Source organism: Thamnophis sirtalis, unplaced genomic scaffold, assembly GCF_051295495.1.
Source record: "Thamnophis sirtalis isolate CommonGarterSnake01/CBP01778 unplaced genomic scaffold, rThaSir2_p1.2 scaffold_8, whole genome shotgun sequence".
Classification (NCBI taxonomy): domain Eukaryota; kingdom Metazoa; phylum Chordata; class Lepidosauria; order Squamata; family Natricidae; genus Thamnophis; species Thamnophis sirtalis.
In genome coordinates, this window is record NW_028261388.1 from 24,908,696 (window position 1) to 24,928,884 (window position 20,189).

General features: G+C 32.0%; 1 protein-coding gene across 2 annotated transcripts in view; it reads left to right on the forward strand.

Moving 5' to 3' along the window:
- The window catches only part of PDS5B (PDS5 cohesin associated factor B), a 70,694-nt gene that overhangs the window by 27,310 nt on the left and 23,195 nt on the right, over window positions 1-20,189 (forward strand). For both annotated transcript variants that reach the window (XR_015697467.1, XM_014068125.2), the window contains exons 4-17: window positions 938-1,024; window positions 1,217-1,314; window positions 1,887-2,013; window positions 3,002-3,082; window positions 4,698-4,838; window positions 5,534-5,649; window positions 7,236-7,330; window positions 9,452-9,597; window positions 10,622-10,773; window positions 11,657-11,770; window positions 12,780-12,861; window positions 18,726-18,774; window positions 19,612-19,751; window positions 19,838-19,953. Coding sequence is in view for 1 of the 2 variants with exons in the window: in XM_014068125.2 (XP_013923600.1) it covers window positions 938-1,024; window positions 1,217-1,314; window positions 1,887-2,013; window positions 3,002-3,082; window positions 4,698-4,838; window positions 5,534-5,649; window positions 7,236-7,330; window positions 9,452-9,597; window positions 10,622-10,773; window positions 11,657-11,770; window positions 12,780-12,861; window positions 18,726-18,774; window positions 19,612-19,751; window positions 19,838-19,953 (1,544 nt within the window). In the remaining variant the exon portion in view is untranslated. The remainder of the gene's footprint in view (window positions 1-937; window positions 1,025-1,216; window positions 1,315-1,886; window positions 2,014-3,001; window positions 3,083-4,697; window positions 4,839-5,533; window positions 5,650-7,235; window positions 7,331-9,451; window positions 9,598-10,621; window positions 10,774-11,656; window positions 11,771-12,779; window positions 12,862-18,725; window positions 18,775-19,611; window positions 19,752-19,837; window positions 19,954-20,189) is intronic.

A 20,189-nucleotide genomic window follows, 5' to 3' on the forward strand; every position in this document is an offset into this window, starting at 1 on the left:
AAATGTAACAAAGGTTATGTATTTGTAAATTAACTGATGTGTATTCAAATATTTATTGAGAATATAATATAGATAAACAAAGCTGAATATAGCTGTTGGTAACAAATTAATTGCATTTTTCAAAATTAAACCAAATGTAGCAAAGATAGTTGGCTATGAATTTTCTTGGTTACTGATGACTTTATCAGCTCAAGATATGTTGAAAAAAATACAAATGTATTTACATTGAATGTAATTTTTGTTTGGACTATTTTTGGGGATTATTTGAAGAATTCCAGATACTTTAAACATGAACTAATTTAAATGACCTGAGATTGATTCATATGGTTTTAATCGTATATTCCCTCTCCCCCCCTATAGTTGAGGGAGGCAAGAAATGAAAGTTTGGGAATTGCTCCCAAAGTCTCCCTTAAAGATTTCAGCAAATCTTTCCAATGTAACCATCAAATCATTTTCCAAGCTAGTTTTTTGGTTGAGTTTCAGTTTCTACTCTCTCAACCAGTGCCTTTTGATATTGGAACATATTGCAAACAGTGCTTATATGTCCACCTTGGTTGTTTACAAAGTCCATGAACAATGTTATATTATTAATATATCCAACATAAGATAATATTAAATGTTTATATAGTTATTATTTGGAATATGTTAATTGGGAGGGGGAATGGTAGGGAGCTACTTTTATCAATATCCTCTGTAACAGACTTGGGAAACTCAAAAGACAATATTCTTCTAAAATAAAATCAACAAATGAGAGTGGAAATTGGTGCTGCAATATCCTGAATGATGTTCCTACTGGATTGGATTATAAAAAGAAAAGATTAGTTAAAATATTTTAAATGCTCACTAGTGTAGTTATATTTTTTTTCAGTTGAACTGAATGATTATGCAGGAAGTATTTACTTTAGGTGACAAACATATACTATATTTTTCCCCCCAGGATATATTTATGTTCATCACAAGACAACTGAAAGGATTAGAAGATACAAAAAGCCCACAATTCAACAGATATTTTTATTTATTAGAGGTAAATTGTCATTCATATTCATCTTAGTTTGATCAAAGTTTTAGTCAGTCAAATATCTATTCTGTATAAAATACAATAGCGTTTTATGTATATTTGAAACAGAACAACAAACTTATGATGCAAAGTTATTCAGTACTGACTTTACCAATTATTTGTCAAATTATAGTTACTGCATCTTTCTCTCCTAAATAGAATATTGCATGGGTTAAATCTTACAACATATGCTTTGAACTAGAAGATAGCAATGAAATTTTTACGCAACTGTACAGAACGTTGTTTTCTGTGATCAAGTGAGTACATCTTCAATGGCAATTTTGATACATGGTGGGAATGAAAAATTGTTTTGATTGTTAGGAGTAGGCTTAAAATGTGTAAGCACGGAGGTGAAAAAAGTTGCATGGATGAGTAACATTTTCAATCCCACTAAATATTTTCCTTGCAATCTTGACTAAGTGGGATTTTCTAGGGTACAAGTTAAGACCTCTTCTGGCCAGTAATTTAAATACAACTAAAATGACTGTTACTAGCAGCAAGGTAGAAATAATGTTGTTAGGATTACTGGTGGACTTGCATGAGATTTTTTTATGTTGTGTTCTCAGTGAGCTTGATGTTCATTGTGTTTGGGGTAGACTATTTAGGGGTTTGGTCAGAATGGAAAAGATGGCACCTGTGCCCTTTTTGCCGGGGGGGGGGGGGGGACATCAATGAAAAGAGGAGAATGACAAGTAGGAAACCTCTTGAGGGCCAGATAAGAATTGTGGTTTTGCAGTCTCAAAGAAATGGTTCTTTATCCAAATTCTAATTTAAGATAGGCCATAATAACTTACACTATGCTGCTGAGCTGACACTGTTCTCATTTTAGCAATGGCCATAACCAGAAGGTTCATATGCATATGGTAGATTTGATGAGTTCTATCATTTGTGAAGGTGATACAGTATCGCAAGAGCTTTTGGATACAGTTTTAGTTAATCTAGTCCCTGCACATAAGGTAAGAATTAATATTTTAATATAAAAATATTGTACATTGATACATAGTATGCTTGGCAAAATATATTGCAGCTACCTTTTTCATGAATTTATAACATAAAGAGTAGATAGATTATTTGAAAGAGTAAAATTAGCCTATATTTATCCTATTTCTTAGAGAGTCTCTAAAGCATGAAATAAAAAATGTTATATTGGTCTAAGTTTAATGAGGAGGATCCTTAGATAAATTATATTCATACTTGCATTCTTTCTCTCTTGCTATCAAATAATAATTATTTTTATTACTATTAAATTTTGCCTTACTAAAATCTAAAATATATTGTAATTGCCATAGCAGTGAGTAGGAGAGAAGTGAGAAGATCTGACAACAGTGAATCTGGACACATTTTAATTAATTTACATTATAGGTTTTATTTTAAGCCAAGTTAATCTAGAGATGCTTACTATAATTAAAATGAGAAAAATGATAGTCTGAATTGTGAATATACCATATGTATTTGTGTATAAAAATAAAATTGTAGAATATTGTCATTATCATTAGATACATGAAGTTTAACATGAATGAATTCAAATGATCAGATTGTGAGATGGAAGGTAATAAAAATTTGGCTCTAGGGCTATAACAGAGGAGGAGGAGGAAGGATAAAAATCAAACTGCATGATTGACAGTGGAATCTTGTACACCTTAATCAGATGTACCTCTAGCTGTCTTCTGGGGTCTCCTGAAGGAATAGATGACATGTGAGATATGAAGCCTGAATGCTTCTGTCTTTAAAAGTTGTACACAACATGAACTGTAATGTACATTTGTATTTTATGTACTCAATCTATAGTGGTGGGAATGCTTGTAGTTGTAATATATTTAACCAGTGTTACTCATCCTGTTCTTTAAACTTTTGAAAAAAGCCAGTTATGTTGATTTACTTACTTGTATTGAGTATAAATTTTTTAGAATAAACATATACTTTTGTGTACAATATACTTTTCAGAATTTAAACAAACAAGCATATGACTTGGCAAAAGCTTTACTGAAGAGAACAGCCCAGGCTATTGAACCATACATTACTAATGTAAGTGATAATTTAAAATGACCATGTAGAAAAAAACTGAATAATATATCATTAGTGTTAATATATCTTTATATTGCACATTGAATAGTTTAGGACTTTCCTACAATCAAATCATAGCTGACTGTATTCTTATTTAGAACTTGCATAATTCATAAATCAAAGTTAATAGTAGCTAATTACATCAGTTGTCAGATGCATTTAGTATCTTGTTTCTGTTGACTGTCCTTCTATAACATAGTTTTGAAGCATGAAACTAGATGTTCATTTATTGATAGTCGATATCCAATTAGTATTGAGAGCCAGTTTGCTATAGTGGTTAAGGTGCTAGCCTGGAAACCAGGAGACTGAGTTCTAGCCACCCATTGGAGTGAAAGCCAGCTGGGTGACTTTGAGCCAGTCATGTTCTCTCAGCCCAATGATAGACATACAGACAAGACACACAATAAAATGTAAAATAATAGCAATAATTAAGAAGTTAAAATAGCAGCATTCCACTGAGTTCATTGTCATGTGTTTGAATCTTCAACCTGCGCATACAGTTATAGTACTGTATATGATTATTTGAGAATAAACTCCACTGAACTAAAGGAACATTTTCAATTATATATAAGAAGTATTCATCCAGTATATTTTTTTTCACAATTTTGTTTTAAAATTTCCCCACAAAAGCACTTACTTTCAGCATCTGCTAAAAGATGTGACCTTATGGATGATTAAAGATGTAGCTAGCAGTCATCTCTATAGTTGCAGCTGAACTTTTCCAAGTAGTTGTCACAAAAAATGCCAATTGGTTTTCATATTTTATTCTAATCCATGTGAAATGTATATATGGAGATGATCTTTTGAAAGTATAAGTATAATCTTTATTGTCATTGTACTTAAATACAACAATTTTTTTGGAGATCTCGTACTCTTCCTTCGTGCAGTTTGATTTGGAATTGGTCTAGGAAAACTAAAGTATTTCAGAAAAATTCATAGAATAGATCTTTGTTATGCTAAGTGGAGTACTATATAGTACATAGTTTTCACCTTAAGAGACATTACAGTATATAAAGGCTTGCATGTCTTCTGAACTAAGGAAGTATTTATTTTAATAACATCAGTCATTTTTTAAAGCATTGATTTTTCAAAATGTAATGTGTATATAAGCTTACAACATGAATAACTGACATTTATATTGTTGATCCATTAGCAATACAGAAATGTATTACATTTTATTTCAAATTGTATCTTAATTTTGATTATTCATTAACAGCTCGCATTAGTAATCTTTACACATTTATACAGTTATTTCTAGACATTTAAATGTCAGATTGTTTGATGTAAATTGTGAATTTATGTACATACAGAATCCACTTGACGCTAGCTTTTTAAGTATGTATATCTATTACCATTAATATTTTAATTTTCATGTAATTAATTTAATTGCACAGCCAAAGTAGATGAAAAGTTAGTTTCCAATTTAATGAATCAAGTGTTATGGAATTAAATGTGATTGTGAAAATAACAATTTTTAATAGGGAATCTTGGTTTTGTTAGAAAATTAGAATTGTTCTGAAATAAATTAAAAGAACTATGATTTTTATCCTGTTCATATTTTGATTTTTTTTCACAGTTCTTTAATCAAGTACTTATGCTAGGAAAAACATCCATCAGTGATCTCTCAGAGCATGTTTTTGATTTAATTTTGGAGCTATATAATATTGACAGCCATCTTTTACTCTCAGTTTTGCCACAGCTTGAGTTTAAACTTAAGGTAAGTTGCTATTAATTGAAGATTTAAATCTGTGTAATGGGCATGGATCATGCACCATTTTTCAATAAGAATTTTAATTCTATAGGGAATGCCACTCTTTCAAAGTCCTTTTTCTGATGAACATCCCTCACTATACATTTCAGACATGTTTTAATATCTTCTTATATGCTAATGCTTTTCTCTTTTCAACTATCACTGAATAACAAAAATATACACTTTTAATTCTCTGCACTTCCTTGTAACTATCAGCAAAAAAAATACAAAAACAAAACAAAACTAATTTATTTACAATCCCGATCTGATAGCCTTAACTTAAATCAACAAAATGGTGCATTTCCATCACAAAGTTGCTTAGAGTAGAAGGATAAAATAGTACAGGATTTACTGTTGTAAATTTGTATTTGTTTATAAGTTGATCCCATGTGATTTGCACTTGGAGTAAATTATTCTGTTTACCCAAAGGTACATCTGACAAAGGGTTATTTTTTACAGGACAATTTCTGTTCTACTGTGTGTGTTTTTGTATGTTTGTGTACACACAGAGAAACACACAAAGAAAGACACAGACACACACACCCTTGATTTTAGTTGAATTGTTTGTTATTTTATTTCTTTTAATGTCTGAAGAAATAGTTTCCCAAAGCTTATTTGTGTAGATTTATATACTTTTTTTTTAAAAAAATACTATTTTCTAGAGCAATGACAATGAGGAACGACTCCAGGTTGTAAAACTTCTTGCAAAAATGTTTGGAGCAAAAGATTCAGAGCTGGCAGCTCAGAACAAACCCCTTTGGCAATGCTACTTGGGAAGGTATGTTTTGTTTTATTTTGTTTCTCACTAAATTGTAATTTAGCCTTAATGTATTGTAACTGTTCAACATTTAATATATTTTGAAATATTAATATTAGCCATAAATTTGAGTAGTAACTATTATCCTGTTTACTCTTAAATATCCTAGGAAAGGGTTAAGTTGCATTTGTACTTCCACAGACGATTATGATGCAGCTTATTTATACTAGTTTTTAGACTGTAAACTTTGAGCTTCTACATTTTACTAAATATCATGTGGTTTGCTTGGTTTTGATTAATATAATAATTAATGAAGTCAGTTAAGAAATCGTGGTTTATTTTAGCATAAATCATTTGTTTTCTTTTTGCGTTTGTAACATAGTGGGCTATGTGGTTTCCTGATTTTTTAATGCTTTGAGGTACTTAGCATTCCTTTCTGCCACAATGCCAGAAAAAGGAAAAGAAAGCAAGAAATGGAGAAAACCAACAATTATTTAGTTCATTTACTGACTGTATTTTTATTGCCTGTTTTGATATCTATCTTTGGTACAAAGGTGAAGCTGAGCAAAGTATATAAATATAGCAGTGTCTTTCAATTTATTGTTTTATATGGAATAGGGTAGATCTTTATTGACAGAACTAAATATCAAAACATTGTATAATTTAGTTGATATATTGCATTTCATTAATATTAATATCCTTTTCAAAAATAACCTTAGAAACTAACTAGTAGAATTGCAAATAGGTTACAAATACATTTCACAATTTAAAAAATTGTAAAGAACTACACATAGATATGTCTTTTCTGTTATGGTTTTTTTTGGTTAAAATGACAATTAGATTCATAGTTCACAATTTTTGGCTAAAAAACCACAGATTTTATTTTATTTTATTGCTTTATTGTTTATTATTTTTATACTGTGCAGCAATTTTGAGTATTTCACAAATTAAAAGCACAGAAAAACAATAATATCACAGTTGAGCAGAGCTTAACATCAAGAGTTTACTAGATGAACAATCAGTAAGTAAACAATATCCCAATGAAGAAACTACCAGTGCAGAGAAACAAGCTAATAGTAAACAAAAACCTAAACAAGGAACCACCAAGATCACTCCCATCAACACTGATCCAGGGCAAGCGGCTAGTAAGAAAAATATACTCCCTTCTAGCACCTATGATGTTACCTGGTTTGGTAATGAAACACCTGCAAGAAAACAACCAAGTTCAGTGAGCACTAAGGATCCCATAATAGCAAAAACTGCACAATAACAGAAAACATACCCATATTAACCTGAGTGGGCCTCAACTACTGTAGCTGAAGGCCTGGATGAAGAATCAGGCCCTTTTCGCTGGTATTTTATCCATTCCTTGGATGAGAAAAAACTAAAATTCAATTAAGCAAAAGTAGTATTGTTGTGTATTTTGTATTCTTTTGCACAGAACTGAAGAGATAAGTTTTCTCTGGATCGTTTTTTGCAAAGTTCTATCTAATGTTCAAAGTTTCTCTATATGCAACTTTTGGTCGAGCTTTGTACACAATAGTTTGGTGAAAATTGAAATAAGAGACAACATGGTTATTAAAATTTTTAATTTTTTTTAAAAACAGATTTAATGATATACATGTACCCATCCGTCTTGAATGTGTGAAATTTGCCAGTCACTGCCTTATGAACCATCCAGATCTAGCAAAAGATCTAACAGGTATCAATTAATATCAGAGTAAAAGAAATTCTCTTCTATTTTTAGTTATATGGTGAAAAAAACTATACTTTTAAAATATAAAATACTTAAATACGATGGTAACTTTATAAAGAGTCATTCTCTTTAGTGTCCTCTGCAAGTTTTATGACTCGCCCTATGAGTCTCTATCCCTAGAACCATCAGATGTTCAAGTTTGACAGTTTTAATATGACCATGTAAATACATTATTTCTCTATCTCTGTCTGTTGCTATCCATCCATCCTATAGATCTACAATTTTCTTACATAGATATTACCCAGACTTGTTCTTCAAGTATTATTTGTTATTTTTTGAAACTAAAACATGCCAATTTACGACATAATACACTTTAGCCCTTTAAGTAAAAACCTTAATAAATAAAATAAAAATAATTAACAAAATAAATTTATTAAAAATAAAACCAAAAGGAAATAAATTAAAAAGGCAGACTTTATGGATCGCTAGGTCTTTTTCTGCTGTCAGTTTTCTGCGTTTCTAATAATCCAACTGATATGTATTAGGGAACGTGATATTATTACTTGATACATATACTTGCATTTTGCAACCAATAAAAATCTGTCATAAATTTCTTCTTTAAAAAATAAACCAGATAATTTCTGTCTTCAGTTCAGTTATTTTATCCAGTAAATTGCAGTGAAAGTGTATACATATACACTGTATCTTGGTTGACAATGGTAATTGGGACTGGCAGCGCTGTCATTAAGTGACATGGTCATAAAGATGTGGCCATGCTGACTTATGATGGCATATCCAGTTGCAATCACTATATGAGTCCTGGGTGGATGTTAAACCCAATGTTATGTGTTCACCATTTCCTGCCAGCTTCCCCTCTGACTTTGCTTGTCAGAAGCTGACAGAAGGTCACAAATGGTGATCATATGATTGAAGAATATTGCAACAGTTGTAATTGCAAGTTGTTGTCAAGGGCCCAAATCATGACCGTATAATTATGGGGATGCTGCAGCAATTGCACCTTGGAAGGCCAGCCATAGGCCGACTGTCCAGAGCAGTCATAACTTCAAACAGTTGCTGAATGAGTGATCATTAACCAAGGATTGCCTGTAAAATAATCAAAATGCAGAACTAAATTTAAATACATTTTATGATGTTTAATTGGATGCAGTTTTAGTTCATATTTTGATTCTCTTCAAAAGCATTATTTTGACAAAATAAACACTGCCATCAATGCCGTGACAAACTATTTTGTGCAAGAAAGAAAAATAATGTAATATTCAAATTATATTTTAGAGCAGAAATAGATTGTTTCAGCCTAACAATGTTTAACAGAGAAACATGTGGATTATTATATTCTTATTAAATTAAATTAAATTAAACAGATTAAACATAATCTGTTAGCATAAACTGCCTTTATCAGTGTCATATCTAAATAAGCTGTTGATATTACATTGAGACATAAGCATGAATACCCTCCTGTACTTTGACATCTTAGGTTTTGCAAAAACAAATCCAGATGTTTCAAATTGCTGGTCTGGGAGAATTAAACAAATCTTAATCAGTAATAAGCAAGCAGAGTTTTCCCTGTTTGAAAAATGTAATAGGACAGGAGTCTTTGTGCACACGTGTGTATATGTGTGTGGTCTTTGTATTAAACACAGAGATCATAATATCACCATGATACATTTCTTTCAATCCTATGAAAGAACAAGTGCCACATGTCTTAAGCTATAAATTGTGGAGCTATAAATTTAAACATTTATCAGAGAGAGGGGAAAGAATGATTTAATATGGTGCTTTGCTTTATTACTTTTCTTTGTGATGGAAATTACGATGCAACACCAATCCTTTAATAGGTTCTTGTTATAATTGTTAGGGAGAGAATGAAAATTCCTTCCAAGTGACTTAATTTATTTTTCCCATTAGTGACATTGTTGTTCATAATAATTCAACAACTAAGTTTGATTTTATTTAGAGAAAAAAGGAAATGGTTATTTTATAATATATGACTCTATTTTTAGAGGAATTATCTTCATAAGTGTATATTGCAAGTATTCAACTTAATGATATAACATTTCATTTAATACATGTTTTATATACAATACATATTTTATGTATTATGTACAGAATATCTTAAAGTGAGATCTCATGACCCTGAAGAAGCTATTAGGCATGATGTTATTGTATCAATAGTTACTGCTGCTAAGAAAGATCTTCTACTTGTGAATGATCATCTACTTAATTTTGTGAGAGAACGGACACTTGACAAACGGGTAAGTTTGTTGGTTAATTACAGACTGTTAATGGCTAATCAGTTTGTTAAATTTGTTTTTTAAAAATCCTTTATTGTTAATGCCTCCAATAGCATGTTCATATACTTTGATTTTCTACTCTGCATGGATACTTTTTGTACAGTCAGTCCTAGACATATGAACCCCAAATTTTTGTTGCTAGGCAAGACAGTTGTGAGTTTTGCCCCATTTTACAACCTTTCTTGCCACAGAAAGTGAATCACTGCAGTTGCTGAATTAATAACCCGGTTGTTAAGTGAATCTGGTTCCCCATTGACTTTGTTTGTCAGAAGGACACAAAAGGCAATCACATGACCCTGGGACACTGAACCATGTTAAATACCTGCCAGTTGCCAAAACATCCAAATCTTGATCACATGATCACAGAGATGTTGCAACAGGCATAAGTGTGAAAAATGTTCAGTGCCATTGTAGCTTCGAATAGTCATTAAATCAATGATTTTAAATTGAGAACTTCCTATACAAAACTTGCTTACACGTTAAGTTACCCCAGTAAACTGTTTCTTAGAGTTGCAGACTTTTGACCCCTACAAGAATATTTTGCCGTTCGAAAGGGCATTCTGTTATATCTCAAGCAGTGAGATATTATTTCATGTGCATAAATCTTATTTTAATTGACATTGGCTATGTTGTATGAACTATGTTCCACATTTTATGTTGCAATTTGTACTTCTCTTAGACTTAGAACATCAATAGTAAAAGATTTTTTTTTTACTCTTAGCATGCTGTTGCATTCCATGTACTAAAGAATTTTTCTGAAATCCTGCCATGATAAATTTGAAACTGTTTATCAGAGGTGTGCAAAAAAATTAATGGTCAAAACAGATGCTCTGACCCTGAAATGAACAATTCCGAGTGAATGAACTGGCCGTTTTGAATGGTTCTTTTTATGCATATAGTAAGAATATTGCTGTATATGTTCAATGTTTATAGTAGCCTTTTTAATAAACGTTGGGGGGGCTCTCATTATGTATTATTATTTTAGTGGAGGGTGAGAAAAGAAGCTATGATGGGACTTGCACAGATATACAAGAAATATTCTTTACAGTCAGAAGCTGGAAAAGAAGCTGCTAAACAAATTGCTTGGATTAAGGACAAATTATTACATATATATTACCAAAACAGTATTGATGATCGGTAAGTTATCTTCAGTTTTTTTAAATAAAAAAGACACTTCTGTCCCAAAGTTTGGAAAATAATGACAAAAAAGGAAAAAATGAGACATAATGCAGGAAGAAATATACTAGGAGATCATTTTAATTCATACGGATTTCATTTATTTTTTAACAACATTCTGAACATTGCATGATCACCTATTTTAGAACTCTAGAAACTAGACATTATTAAAGGAAATCTTTGGACTCATGGCATGTTATTAGATAGTATAATGCTGTTCTAAATCTATGTACAATCTTTTTTTTTAAATCAATAAGTCAATACACCTGAACTGTACCATAGAATTCTTAAGGTTTCCAATTGTATTAACTAGGTTGTCCAAACTCTTGAGTTTGTGTGCTGTAATATCAATATAACATATTAATTATTTTTCCACTTATGTTTGAAGCAATTCTATAATGCATTTTTATTCTGTTGTTGAAATGATTTTTAAATAAGTCAGAATTTGAAATTCAGTAAAATCATTATTTGACAATGACTTATTCTTTTTTAAAATAGCTTTAAAAAACTCCAATTTATTAACTCTTAAAATCTTTGAGAAATGTGGATAATTTAGAAAAAGAAATTTAGTTGAGTGAAAACAGGAAAAATGATGGCACATGAAACATTAGGATTAGGAGAACATTATTTGAATAATAACTATTGATGACTGATATCCTTTACTTTTATCCAATCCCTTTTTCATGCTATTCAACTTGATAATTGCTGTACAAGCTATTGTTATTGTTCTATCAATGACTTCCATTGCAGTGCTCTCCCACTGTAGGTGATCATGGCCTAAGTTTTGACTTCAATATTAATTTTGATATTTTTCTGAAACTTGTTATTGGTAATTTTCTTTTAGATTGCTGGTAGAACGAATCTTTGCTCAGTATATGGTTCCACACAATTTGGAAACAAATGAAAGGATGAAATGCTTATACTATCTTTATGCAACACTTGATTCTAATGCTGTTAAGTATGTATTCAATTACAGATATGTAGCTATGAAATATTTTGATTGCAAATGTAATTGATAGTTTTGATTGAGAGAAATATAGATTAAAGCCAATTAATTTTACAAAGGCCTTTATCTTGTTTTTCAATAGTTTATTATCAAACAAATATTTTATATTTGGAACTAAATTTTTAGTTCTTATTATTAAATAAAATGCCTCAATAAAAGTGTGATATGTCCTCATTATACACATATCTTTCCACCCTTAAAAAAAATCTTTCCATTTCTTTAATTTTCTATTCAACCTTACTCATTATGTATAGATTTGAAGGAGGCGGGTGGTAGAGAATGGTGGTAGATGGAAATTTTGTTTTTGCCAGTGGAGTATGTTGCAACACTTGCATATAGCCTACATCTTCTTTTCAGTTGTATTCTCTTATGTCATTAAAATAGGAACCATTCATTATTCTTTAATTGATAACTTGAATCTTTTGTATGCTTTCTTTAATGGATTATAATTCTAAAGATGGAGATATCTCCACATAAGTGCCTTATAGGTAGTCCTCACTTAAGGATCACATTGATTCTAGGTATCTAAAGCTATGAATTATTTTTCTTGTCTAATTAAATTTATAAGCCCAAAAAGAGGGTGGTATCTATTATTTGAAAGGAGAATCCTCTAACCCAATAATACTTCTTGTACATGGTTTATATCACTATTATGGGAGCAGCAATTCAACATATGTTGAACCTACCAGACAACTTTTTAAAAAAAAGTTTGGTAGTGAATGAAATTAGAGACAAGTGTGTTTTTATCTAATATCTGTAGTACATGTAATCCTCAAGTTACACTAAGAACTTGGAGTGGAATTTCCATCACTATGCAATCCAGTTGAAAAGCATGCTGTCATGGGATCACATTGCTTAGCAACAACAGGAGGAGTTTCTTATAAAATTTATAAGGTCTAGTCAGTTTCAAAAAAGATTGTTATATCACTTATTTTTTATACTTTGTTATTTTTATGATTAGGGCATTGAATGAAATGTGGAAATGTCAAAACTTGCTGAGGCATCAAGTAAAAGATTTGGTTGATTTAATCAAACAGACAAAGGTAGGTTCATTTTCTTCTGAATTTTTTATATGTATCTAATATTTTCAAGACTTCCGCTTGAATTTTATTTCACTGTCAGAAAGAATACTTTTTGGATTTATTTTTAAAATGATAATATGACAGTAAAACTTTGCTATATGCCAATGTTTTCTATCCCAAATTCTTGAAATAATTTTAGTGTGCTTAATTTTGTGAGAAACTGTCTTAAGCCATTTATTTTATTGACTTAGTGTAATATCATGATTATTCATCCTTAAAGCAGTTTACAGATGAATAAATAAACAGGTAAAAATCCAGGCAGCAACTTGAAACTAACAAGTCTCTTTGATGTCCTTGCCCTTTAAATTATATAGAAAGATATAAAGCAACACATCTACTTCCAATATTATATCTACTTTCACCAATGAGTTTCATCCCAATATAAGATCCATTGCAGTAGCAAGAGCACCCTAGGGAATGATTTACTTTCTGATAAAGGATATTCTCTCCATGGAAGCTATTTTTTTTTAATAAATAAGGCTTCTAACAAACTTTTCCCCAATATATTATGTTTCAATGAATATTGGAGTGTTCCATTTTTCTTCTGCTTGGTGTGGCCTGATCTTCTTTGAAAGACTCTGTCTTAGGAATTATTTTCAAACAGCAAACCTATATTTAAAAAAACCTTTAATGTAGGACCAAGAAGAGGTTCAAATTCTCAATAATAATGGGTATTTGTACACTCCAGTCTTCAGTTGCTTGCCTCTCATGTAAATGGCTAGAAATAATGCCAGCTTAAGAAAAAGTACCAGTTTTCAAGCTTGCTCTCTGCTTCAATCACAGTGATAATTAGACCTAAAATATATATAATTGGGGGGGGGGTTCTTTTTTCACGTCTAGTTGGACTATTATCACTACAACTTTCATCTGATTTCCAGCATTTTGCCACTAAAAATTAGAAAATATCCCTTTAAAGTCCATAAAAAACTATCTATGAAGAAGTGTTGCCTTTTCTAATTTTCATTCACGACTATTTGAAGTTTGGGTGATGCCACATGAATGGCACTTATACCCAGTCTCTGAAGTTTCAGTTGTTGCAGCATCCCTGTGGTTATATAATCAAAGCCTGCCCATACTTAAAACCACAGAGGCACTTCAACCCCCTCACTTCACCCCTCCCCCCATCTCTCCTCTTTTGGTCACTCTGCACAATGGCAGCCCTTGGCAAATTGTCTGCTTTGTAAGATTCCGAGGTCTTTTGAAATTTCAAGAAATATCTGCATCTGCCATTCTCCAAATCATGGATGCCATTCTTCTAATTTTTCAGAAGGCCTCAGAAGTTTTCCAAAGGCTTTCTGAAGCATCACAAGAACATTGGCAATTTGGAGAATGGTAGCTGCAGTCTTCTTGTGAGGTTTTGGAAGGCCTCCAAAGCCCAACAAAGCATTACAAGAATGGCCTGCACTATTTGGAGAAAAGCATAAGCTATCTCGAGAAGAAGGTTTGGCATGGCCAACAGCTGCCTCACATAGGTCCAGGTCAGGCATTCTTTGTCAGCAGTAGAAAAATGACAATGAAAGTCAGCTGAGCATGGCAGGACATGCAGAGCACATGATAATTAGAACTTTCCACTGTGGTGCTTGGCTGACTGGCTGTGGTGTGGGAGTTGAGGTGGTAATCGTTGGTGGTGACTGTGCTGTCAGTCTGGCCTCTATTTCAGTCCCAGTGTCACTGCTGAGAAGTATTGAGGATATTTTAATATATGAAAAATATAGATGGGTAGGAGAGCTTGAAGAGGAGGCAGACCCTTAACTTACTGAAAATCAGGTCTGGTAGTGGTTTAGATCATGTTGGGTTCTCACCTAATAATCAATGGGATTTGGTTAACAACAGCAATAGGGACTGCTGGGATTGCCACAACTAAGCAATGCAGTCATGTGAAATTGTGCTGTTGAACTGCATTGTTAGCAACAGAAATTCCAGTCTAAATTACTGTTGTAACTTGAAAACTACTAGGGTTCAGGTTTATAACTATAATAATAATTGGGATTATATTAGAACTTTAACATAATCCAGTACCATAATCTCTTCAGAATTTCTATGAAGAACTACACATTAAAAAGGATTTTCAATAAAAAAAGTTTTGAGAATATGACTGAAACAGATATTGGATTAGTTTCAGTGTAATATTAATATATTTCATCTACATGTCAGCAGTAATATAAAACTGTCCGTATTAATATAATTTCCTCATATTGAATCTGATATGTATTATTTCTATATTAAGAATATTTATAGTCAGATGATGTCAAGTCATAGTAGGATATTTTTAATATGTGAAAGCACATATATGCATTTGTATGTTTACATATTGATCAGTGAATCATAGACCTGTTGAAATACATTGCTTAGCTCACATTAAGGGGATTTGTTATGGATTCAAAGATCAAAAGTAATATGTGGAATATTTTCACATTTATCATGTTCCTGAAACTATCAAGGGCTATAGAAATGTCAAAAATATTTGATGTCCTTCAGCCTGTTAAAGCAGCAGAATCCATGAAGTAGTTTACCTAAATTATCTCTGAAAGTCTTTAAAGCAGATCATGCAGAATTCTGACAGGTAATCATGCTTTATTTTGTCTGTTCTTGTCTGATAAGGAATATAATTTAATTCCAAGAAACTACCCCATTTATGTTTAATCCCCTGCAAGACTTTGTAGACATATCCTTTCCTATTTGAAGTTCAGGATTTATAGGCTTTTTACGATGGTCTGTATTGTTAGACAGTTCTGCAGGTTAGCTCATGCTCTCAAAACATTAAAAATTGCAACTTGAAATATTGTCTCTTTCATCTTTCTCTGGTGGCAAAAATATGAAATACTGAGTACCTTACTCAGTATATTTAACTTTAACATTTTGAGAAATTTAATACCAATCTGGTTAGGCAAGATATTATAACAAGAAATCCCAACAGCTTTTTGCTACTGATCATATCAGCTAAAATGTACATTGATCGCTCTACGGTATGCTAACTAAATAGCATGTTCCCAGCATCCCCAGTTAATCAAGGAGTCAATTTCAACTAAAATTACATAGCCAACCATTTTTCTAGAGGTTTTTTTTTGTAATATAATGTACAGCTAAAAAGAGTGGGGGAGGGGGAAATCAATGAATTATTAGAATTATGTTGCATTTAATGCAGAGTTCTAAGTTACTTAGAACTTAGAACTAAATAACTTAGAACTTATACATAGATGTACCCATCACCCTATACATCCTCTATCTTCTCCCATTGTTTCTGATTGGTGATTCCATCAAGTTATTTAAAACATTACAACGCTTTAGTTATTATTTTTACATGGAAAATATCCTGCTTAAAACCATATTTTAAAGAAGTTTGCCTTGTTATGTGCCATGCAATATATGGGGAAGCCATTCTTGCTTAAGTTTAGTTAAACTACTGCTCCGTATTTTTGTGTTTCCCCAAAAATAAGACAGGGTCTTATTTTCCTTTGACCCCCTGAAATAAGTGCTTGGCCTTATTTTCAGGGCTGTCTTATTATTTTTGAGGTGCAGGAGGTGGAGAGCATTGTAACCTCATGGCTGCTGCGTTGCAATATTTTCTGGGAGGGCTTATTTTCGGGGGAGGACTTTTTAAAGTGAATGCTCTCAAAAGCCCAATTGGGCCTATTATCTGGAGAGGTTTTATTTTTAGGGAAACAGGATATTATTGATTTTCTTATTGCTGCATGTTTCAAAGTTTGATTTCCAGGTTTGATAATGTACATATCTTTTTTCCCTTGGGTGCCACAGTGGTCCTCATGGCCTTTAGCATATATAGTATGTTATCCTATTGACATTGGAGATTCAAGAATTATAGGGAGCTCGTAAGATGATTATACTGTAGGATGTTAATCCATTCCCTCACGGTTTTATTTATATATGTGTTTATATTGTTTTTAAGTGTTGTTTTACATTTCTTTTAATGGATTGTTTTACAATATGCCTCACACAGTCATGATTGTGAGATGGATCAGTGTATAAATTTATTTGATAAATAAATATATGTGAATAAATAATAAATTGTTATGTTTATTCTAGAAATATAGTAGAAAAACTGGGTTTTCAATTCAAACTTTGTTTTTTTAATATTTTTGTAAATAATGCTGGATATTTTTCAGTATTTGTTTTTTATTGATTGATTGATTTTCCACATTCATGAGCTGCTGATCTCCCTCAGAGAAGGGCTGTGGGTGCTGTACAATAAAACATTAATATATACAAACAGTATATAAAAGTTGAAATTATATAAGTAGACGAGGATGATGACTATCCCAAAGGTGCTTTTTCAAGAGGCAACTGGACATTCTTTGTTTTTCTTTGAAGACATTTTGCTTCTCATCAAGAAGCTTCTTTAGCATCTTTAGGGCAACCATGATGTGGATGACTAAGAATCTCCATAGACAAGGATAATGATTAAATACTATTAAAATTAATTTTAAAATGGGGGGGGGTGCTCAGGCACTAGACAGTCCCACGGCTGTGTGCTTCTCTGTGCTCCCCGTGCTCGGCAGCAGGGCCATATTTTGACTCCTGTTCAGAAGGCTAGGAAGTAGGAGCCAGTCTCACCTCTGGGGGAAGAATATTCCCCAGGGTGGGGCAAAGCAGTGAAGGCTCTCTTCCTGGATCCTGTCAATCAGAATTCTTTAACTAGTTGTAGATCTTCAGAGGTTTGGAGTGGGACAGCATGCTTTATGACAGTGTTTCTCAACCTTGGCAACTTTTAAGATATGTAGACTTCAACTCCCAGAATTGGAAAATCAAGAATCACTGCTTATAGCAATAGCAGTAATAGCAATAGCAGTAGACTTATATACCGCTTCATAGGCCTTTCAGGCCTCTCTAAGCGGTTTACAGAGAGTCAGCATATTGCCCCCAACAATCTGGGTCCTCATTTTACCCACCTCGGAAGGATGGAAGGCTGAGTCAACCCTGAGCCGGTGAGATTTGAACCGCTGACCTGCTGATCTAGCAGTAGCCTGCAGTGCTGCATTTTAACCACTGCGCCACCTTGGCTGCTTAGGGAGTAAGGTTTTGCTTTTTGTCATTATTCTAATTTTATTTGTGTTCACTTTGTATGATAAATCCATCTGATCCATGTATTTTTTTTTACATATTTCTTCCCGTGTCTGCTCCATCATGTTTCCCATCATGATGTAAAATAAAAATGAAATTTTACCATGGTTTTCAGCATTTTTAAAAGCCTTTGATTCAATAGGTGGCAGCACCTAGTTGACCTTTGCTGATCTCAGAAACTAAGTAGGATTGGATGGGGAAACCATCTCAGAACTCCAAGGCTATAGGCTAGCAGAAAAAGTAATGGGCAAACTAGTCCCATAATGGTGCCAAGTAAACCACATGGGTATAGTTATTAAAAGTCAAACTTCAGTTCAAGATGGAGGGGTTTTTTGTTTATTTTTCAGCATTATATATGTAATATATGCATCTGGCTTTAAATAAGTACATATTTTATTGTTGGCTTTTGTTATGGTTTTTAAATAAGTTGTTGACTGGACTGTTGGTTTCTGTTGAAAGGATGAAAAAAGTATTAATGAATACAATATATATTTTCTGCTACTTTTTGGTCTAAGAACTGGTTTTCAAAAATTGCAGTAAAAGATAATTTTGTTACAAATGCATAATTGTCTAGTTTACTTGAAAATATACAATAAACTAAATTTAAAACAATCTATTGACACATTTCCAGTTCTGTATAATTTATTTATTAATGTAAAGGAATTATCTTACCTATTACTGAAAGTGTGTAAAGTATTAAATTGTATTATAAAGCCTGTCATTGAAGACCTTTTTTAAATTTCCAGTCGGATGCCAGCAGCAAAGCTATATTTTCTAAAGTGATGGTAATAACAAGTAAGTTTTTTTCTATATTTTAAGTTTAATATTTGAGAAAATATTACTTATGTATTGATATTTTCAATCATTCTGGTTTTTTCCTAACTTTGAGTAAGTAACCTTTGAAATGGATTAAAGCAAGTTGAATAACACTAACGTTATCTTGCAATCTAATACAATTAATACATTAAAACATAAATAGATTCATTTTTCTATTGATTTAGTTGAAAGTTTGCTTCCCTTAAATAGTTTGTATGGAATTATTAAAGATATTCAACATTGTGTTCAGGTTGGAATATTATGATTAGAATTTCTAATAATATTTTTAGGCTATAGATCTATTATTAAATATCTGAAGTTAAAGGTATTTTTTTAAACAATGGCAGAGAAATACCGTATAGCAATACATTAGTTAAATTCTGCTGGGAAACAATATTTTAGCATCTTTTTAATGTTATGATAGCTTGCCCCTCCTGCTCATAGGGCTCTTGGATTATTTATAATCTTAACAAAATATATTTTCTGTTTGTATAATCTATTCTTACCTTATATCTTTTTTTATTTAATTCTTCATGCTGCTTCAGTCACATACAACTCAAAGCGTGAAACTTTTTTTGCTTGTTATGTGGCAAAAGCTTTAAAAGCACCAGAACCTTTCTCTTGTTTTACACTGTATGAACCTGTTTACACCTCACTTTATGAAATAGCTAAATTTATTAAGATATCATTACATACATATTTGTGCCTTGTTCCTTCTATTTATTTAATTTTATGTTGTATTATATCAGTAAAGAGTGCCAGTTATAGTAGAAAAGCTTTATTTAATGATTAGCTTTTTGTTTTATTTCTATAAAGGAAATTTGCCAGATCCTGGCAAAGCGCAGGATTTCATGAAGAAATTTACTCAAGTTCTGGAAGATGACGACAAAATAAAGCATCAATTGGAAATGCTTGTTAGCCCAACTTGTTCATGCAAACAAGCTGAAGGATGTGTGGTAAGAATAAATGTTAAAATATAACTTAAAGTATTTGGGGTTATTAAATTGTCTGTCTTCTAATGTGCTCCAAATTATTATTGCAGCGTGAAATTACAAAGAAGTTAGGCAATCCCAAGCAACCTACAAACCCTTTTCTGGAAATGGTAAAGTTCCTTTTAGAGAGGATAGCTCCCGTGCATATTGACACCGAATCCATCAGGTATTTATTTTCACTTATGTTGGAATTAAAATGAAATGAAACCGAAAAAACACATTCTATAAAAGTGCTTTAAGTTAACATCCTGTGCAGGGACATGCAGTCACTAGAGGCAGGGGAGGCGGGGCCTCACCAGTCTCCTGAGGGAAAGGAAAGAATTTTAAAGATTTTTTTTAAATAATTAAAGCCAGGATAGTTGCTATCAGATTTCAAGTCACAGTGGCTTGGTGTCTGCTCTT